General features: G+C 42.8%; 1 protein-coding gene across 1 annotated transcript; it reads left to right on the forward strand.

Annotated features, from left to right (window-relative positions):
* Positions 1 to 604: 604 nt before the first annotated feature.
* Positions 605 to 6,304, forward strand: LOC119324659 (riboflavin biosynthesis protein PYRR, chloroplastic-like). The gene is made up of 9 exons (XM_037598437.1): positions 605 to 1,041; positions 1,522 to 1,656; positions 2,753 to 2,852; positions 2,969 to 3,094; positions 3,185 to 3,498; positions 4,285 to 4,404; positions 5,018 to 5,263; positions 5,439 to 5,564; positions 5,846 to 6,304. Exons 1-9 carry the CDS (start codon positions 631 to 633, stop codon positions 6,107 to 6,109), a joined length of 1,842 nt encoding a protein of 613 aa, XP_037454334.1. The 5' UTR covers positions 605 to 630; the 3' UTR covers positions 6,110 to 6,304.
* Positions 6,305 to 7,022: the final 718 nt, after the last annotated feature.

The following is a 7,022-nucleotide window of genomic DNA, read 5'->3' on the forward strand; positions in this document are numbered from 1 at the left end:
GGTGTCTGGCAGGTGGGGCCACGAGAGGGCCCCATTTTTTTTTTAGTTGAAGAGGAGAGAAGAAAAAGGCAAAAGCGAATCCAAATCCCTCGAGTTTCGGGAATCGGGTGCGGGGTACCGATCGGAAAAAGCAGCCCACCTCGGTCGATGGATGGACAGCGGATCACGCTGACTCGGGGGCCCGGGCGCCTTCCGGCCGGCGATCCAGGCAGAAGGAACAAACAGACGACGCCGGCTTGGTTTGATTGATCGAAAAAACAAACATCTCCGAGCCAAAATGTGGACGCAACGTGGGTGGACGGCGCCGGTGAGGTGATGCTGCCCTGTCGTCAGAGCACGAGCACGGCCAAACGAACGATCCGATCTACACTCCATCTCCATCTGCGCTCTCTTTTTGTCAGATCCGAATCCGATGCACCAAAAAAGGATAGCTTATAAAAAAAGAAAAAGAAATATTGGACCAAAACATGACGTGGGCTCATACGGGGCGAATTGGGCCTCCACTTCCACTCTCGGGCCGGCTTCGCAAGATCAATTTTGGCTCTCGCACTGTCGTCGCCCCCTTTTCCAGTTTCGGGCTCCCAGTCTGCCGCACCACACACACCCGTGCGACCTCACCCGAGAGCGAGCATGCCGCCGCCGCCGGTGGCCGCGCCTGCCCCGGCGGCACCCTACCCTCTCCCGCTCCGCCTCGCGCCCGTCCGGCGCCGCCTCCCCGCCGTCCCGCGAGCCGTATCCGTCGCGGCATCCCACGCGCACGACGCCGCCTTCCTCCGCCGCGCCGCCGACGTGGCCGACCGCTCCGCGGGGCTCACCTGCCCGCACCCCAACTTCGGCTGCGTCATCGCCCGGCCCGAGCCCTACGGCCCGGAGGAGGCCCGCGTGGTCGGGGAGGGGTTCCTCTACGCGCAGGGCACGCGCTGCGCCGAGCTCCTCGCCGCCGAGGAGGCCGGCGAGCGCGCCCGCGGCGCCACCGCCTACCTCAACCTCGAGCCAGGCGACTGCTACGGGGACAGCACCGCCGTCTCCTCCCTCGTGCAGGTGCTCGCCTGAATGAATCCCCCCTTCACTATCTCCCTGCAGTCTCTAAGAAGGTTCCTGTAACTCTGAAGATAGATGTAAAACCAAATGTGGATAGTACTGCAAGCATACGATGGTAGCACCGTGATCATAATTCTGATCTGTCATAGATAGTGCAGGTTCTATGGGTATAATAAGCCATAGTGCTAGATACTTGTTCTCCCTTATCTCAACCCCCTAAATTTCTATGTATGTTGCAGTGGCAGAGTATTATCTTACTGAAAATGACAATCTAAGGGTGTGCAAATTGGATCCCATTTTTTGTTCCAGTTAGGAGGTTTTGATCGTCGTGAGCTTGCTCAAATGAACACTGATAAAACTAGAAATATATTTTGATCAACCTTCTCTATTGATAATTTAGTCATACGCATTCAGATTGATTTTGTATAGTCATGTAAAAAGATGTCCTAAATACAGGGAGAAAACTAATGGTTTTATCAGTCAGGAATTACAAGAGTTGTGGTGGGTCTTAGACATCCCTTGAAGCACTTGAGAGGGAAAGCGATTCAATCATTGCGAAGTGAAGGCATTCAGGTCGATATTGTGGGGGAAGATCTCCAGAGCAAATTGTTCAAGGTGACTCTTGGCTTATATGTTAATTCTCAGTTACTATTTTTATTAGCTACAAGTCAAAGTAGCAGTAAGCACCTCGCGAGGGGCACCCTACCTTGTAGTGCTTTTGCATCATTTTCTCTAGAAACCATTTTTAGAAGTGGTTTAACAATTTAAAAGTGCAAATATTTATTTCTGCAGTATGAATGCTAAAGAAAAGCACACAACTGGACATTAAGTAATCGAGAAATATTTTGTATGCTTTACTTTGAGTAACCATTGGATCTGAATCACTATGCAACCGTTATTTGTAAGATCATGCGTTGTACGGTTATTGTTTTGTGGATGTGACAGTTGGCACTATGATAAAATGTTTTTATATTCTTAGATTAATCTTTAACACAAACACGAATCTCGTAGTGTCCACTTCTATTGATCTATCTGAGTTTAATCAGAAATTCAAGTTCATTAACTTCATTTATAGCATATTGGAAAGAGTGAACACAAGGACTATATCTGAGATCATGCATTGTTTGCAGCACCTAGGAGACTGCTCCATGTCCTAGGCAATATGGATATGATGTGTATTGTAGCAAGATAGAATGTATCAATGATACTGATTCACCAAAGTGTCTAACATTTCAAGTATAATTACTAACAAATACTGAGCATCTCACTAAAGCTAATAGTTCCTTGATGCCCTTTTAAGCTGTAGGGTCAGCATCCCTACTGAATGCAAATTACAATGTAGCATAATGATTTAATTTTATTTCATGGTTGTATGGTTATATTGTATTGATAGTCTTGATTTAGGCAGCTTTTTAATACCACCTCTCATTTATTCACTTCAGTTTTTTTTATGAGTTTGGAGCACCTACAAACCCCTTCCTTTTTTTTCTTTTTCCAATGTTTAACCTAGTAAGCATCTCAGAAATATATGTTATCAGTTTGCTCTTTTAGTTTTCTGTGCATTAGGTACTGGTTACTTAGACTTCGTTTGGTATTGCAATAGATCATGGTTATCATTCCCCACCGGCTTTTCAAATAAGAACATTACAGTGCAGTAACCACAAACATGAACTTAGCCAGCTTGCTAATATGTTTAATGTGTTCATTGTAGGAAGCCCTTACTTCATGCCTCATCGTAAATGCTCCATTACTTTACCGAGCTGCCTTTCGTGTTCCATTCTCTGTTCTGAAGTATGCTATGACTGCAGATGGTGAGACCTAGTTTTTTCCATTTGCTCTTTTTAGTTTGGTTAATTTGTTACATACTACAGCTGAGCATTAATATCCAACTTGTAACTTGCTTCACTTCCATCGATGGAAATGACAGGAAAAATTGCAGCTAGTAGTGGGCATGCGTCTTGGGTAAGCGGCAGAGCATCCAGAGGCCGAGTATTTGAATTGCGTGGAAGAAGTGATGCTGTTATAGTTGGTGGGAATACAGTTCGCCGTGATGGTAATGAAGAAATAATGCAATAAATTCTATTTAGTGTGTTTCACATTGGTGTTCCTTCATAGGATTGAAAGGCTTTTAGTTGTGTTGTAGATCCTCGATTAACTGCAAGGCATGTGAAGGGGCATGTTCCAGTGCGCATTGTAATGTCACAAACTTGTAACCTTCCTGAAGAAGCAAATTTATGGAATGTTCATGAGGCCTATACAATAGTTGCAACACAAAGAGGTGCTCGGAGAGATTTCCAAAAGAAGCTTGCTATGAAGGGTGTTGAAGTAGTGGAATTTGACATGCTAAATCCTAGAGATGTTATGTCATATTGTTATGATCGTGGTTACCTTTCTGTATTATGGGAGTGCGGTGGGACCCTATCAGCTGCTGCTATATCTGCAAGAGTTATTCACAAGGTAAATACTTTTTATTTCACTATCTGGTTGCCGTGTGCATTTACTGGCTGGGACCCTATTGGACTTGAACATATGACATAGTTATCCAGAATGTTTATTGGCTGCCTTTGTTTGTTTTAGTTCGTCGAGTAAAGTTTATTTCAGTTCTGGATCTGAAATCAAACCTGGCAATATTAAGACACTGTTCCATTTACCATTGCAGTAAAAAAGTCGATAGAGTTATCTTGTGAATTGTTAGGTCAAACTGTACTCTTGTGTTGATCGCCACTACCAAATCTGAATGATATCCACAACTATATCCTTTCCAAAAAGAAGTGGTACCATGGATTTCATGTTATCCGTTGAATTGGTGAACAAGTTATGTTCAATGTCTTTGCAGTTGATTTTTACTTCAGCTTAACCAGCTTCCCATCTTCTAGAATAAGAATACTAATAGATATTCTTATGACTTGGCCACTTGGGTATGCAGATGCTCCCCATTTCAGCACCATGTCTATAATAGACATGCTTAGTGACTTTTGAGGAGGGACCACTCTTTGGACGTAAGTTCTGGGAGGGGACTCACAGAATTATAGGGATTGTCTATGTGCATTCACTTCCCTAAACATCTTATATCCACCATACACCATGAACATCTGGCAGTCCCCATATGTGCATTAAATGGTTTCACTTTTTTAGAGTTGCTCCTTTTCTTTTTGCTCCTGACTCCGTGTGCATGTTGTATGCCATATTACGTTTGAGCTCTGCTTACAGCTTCACATTGGTGATTTTTTGTTCTTCTAACAGGTTTATGCATTCTGTGCTCCAAAAATAATCGGTGGAGTAACTGCTCCAACACCAGTAGGTGACCTAGGGATGAATCAAATGACTCAGGCGATTGATTTAATTGATGTTTCATATGAGCAGGTTGATTCCTTATGTTCCACTTCCAGTTCTCATATGTTTTCTCTATCAATTATATGTACTTGTTAGTTGCTACTCCCTCTGTCCCAAAATTCTTGTCTTAGATTTGTCTAGTACGGATGTATCTAATACTAAAACGATCTAGACAAATCTAAGACAAGAATTTTGGGACGGAGGCCCTCCGTCCCAAAATTCTTGTCTTAGATTAGTCTAGATACGGATGTATCTAATACTAAAATGTGACTTGATACATCCGTATTTGGACAAATCCAAGACAAGAATTTTGGGACGGAGAGAGTATATTACACTTTCATTACACCATATGTCATGCTTTTCTTGCTGATATATTTCTGTAGAATTCAATAGTCCCCTACTGGCTACCATTTCATCCAGCTTTGGATAAAAGTTCCTACAAGTCTTATCTTATACTTCCTCCGTCCCTAGCAGATTTAGTATAAAGACACTTATTTTGGATGGAGTATAATTACACTGTTCCATCAGAGTAACTGTTTGTGAATGTAGGCATATGTATATTGTTTTGTTGTAGTAATAGCATCTGCATATGTCCCTCTAAGTTTCATGGCAGTATATTATATATTTCCTCACAATATTGCAGATTGACCGTGACATGCTCATGAGTGGATTCATCCAACCTATTCCTGATCTATCACCTGTAATACCATCTGCGGATGAAATACCTTCAGATGATCCAGAAGTATCTCCATATGAAACAAATATTATATCCTTTTACAAGACTTGGGATACCTTTGGGGCTTTCTCAAACTTTTCTCCTCATCCAATTGACATACCTGACGAAAAAGGAGATTGTTTGTCATGGCCAACAGTGGAGCACTATTACCAGGTTTCTCTTTCCTGATGACTACTAGTGCTACTTTTGTGTCATTCTTTGTGCTATGAAAATGAATTCTGGATCATGACGCAATAGAGCATTTTGTAAACCTGTAACATCTGCAACCGTTACATTAGCATGATAACTGCACCTGCGAACCCATCAGTAAGCCCAAAAGTTTTTGCAGGCACATAAGTTTGTTGGTGTTGACAATCCTCAAGCAAGAGATATTGTGCAAGAAATAAAGCAGGCAAGGAGCCCTGAAGAAGCTGCTAGAATAGGAAGGACCCGGCAAAGAGAATTCCCTGAATTGGTATATCTGAATATTCTGCTTTAATTTGTTGATTATTGTGGGAAAGGATCAGACCTTCTAGATACAGTAAATGAAATGGGATCTTTCTGATGAAAGGTATTTATACAGAGAAGTGCCTAGGACTAGGAGGAACTAGTATCTTTTCAACCTAGAACCGAAAGATAGTGTTAGAGAGGGGAAAATATCTTAGCCTCGTTAGTAATAACTGATATGAAACATACGTTATGTAAACCAAACCAGTTCTGTTACTCCTTTTAATTGATTATTTCTTTCTTTGTCAGATACGGCCAGACTGGGAGTCGATGAAAATCGATGTGATGTACAGAGCTCTGAAATGCAAGTTTTCAACTTACGCCCACCTGACTGAGATGCTGCTGTCGACGGCTGGCTCTGTCCTCGTCGAGGCATCACCCCATGACCTGTTCTGGGGCGGTGGGCGCGAGGGCGAGGGCCTGAATTACCTGGGTAGACTGCTGATGCAGCTGAGATCAGAGATTCTGGGAACGGTTCGAATTGGCGTTGAGGCTCGAGGACAGGAGGCGTGAGGTCTCTGCATGTTCCTGATAGTGTTCCATTTTGTCTGGTGGACGACACCAAATTTTGTCAAGCCACGGGGTTGCATTCTTGTTTAGAAGAGAGATGATCTTTGTATAACTAATACTACCTGATATGCTCCAGTTTAAAGTGTAAGGGGGTTCTGATGCACAAGTTATGCTCAAATAACATTTTTTGGTTGATCATTTGAGGTAACAAAAGATAGATGCCAAAAGGAACATCTAACTCATTGCCACCTCCGGCCACAGGCCATTGCCGCCGGTGGACGTCAGCTAGCCGTGTGCGGGAGAGATGGGGAACATAGACAGGTTGATGTGGACGACTCGGAAAAAAATCTGTTTCCGGTTTTGCCCTTTAAGAAAAAAAATATCATTTATGTTGGTCTATTGGATTAGTAGAATGCACGGTTCATATTATCTGGGATCTGGATTGTAAACGTTCACGTTAAAGATATATCATGTCAAAAGAGGGTTTGAATGGTGTTGCTCATGACTGTGCCGAAGACTGGCTGAAAAGGCTTTCAAATGTACCCCATTCCTCATACTGCTCTAGTTCATCTCATAGGGGTATGCAACGCCCAATTTTGCTTGCTTTGAGCAACTTGGTAAGCAGTGGATCTCGAATCCAGATGTATAATTGGTTTGAAGTTCAATAAATGGTGCCCTAGGGCACCCCTTCTGTTAAATAACGTAACCGTGTGCAAGCAGTGTTTGTTCATGGTTGGTGTTGTTGTTAAATGTGTTCTTTTAAATATTACTCTACTTCTTTTAACCAAAAGACTGATTACCTGACTTGTATTCAGGTCAGATTATCTGACTTAGGTTAGATTATCTCACATGTGAGATAATCCAACATTAGGTTCAACATTGTGTCCGACTTTATATAACGTCGGATACTGAGTTA

Source organism: Triticum dicoccoides, chromosome 6B (assembly GCF_002162155.2).
Source record: "Triticum dicoccoides isolate Atlit2015 ecotype Zavitan chromosome 6B, WEW_v2.0, whole genome shotgun sequence".
NCBI classification, from domain to species: domain Eukaryota; kingdom Viridiplantae; phylum Streptophyta; class Magnoliopsida; order Poales; family Poaceae; genus Triticum; species Triticum dicoccoides.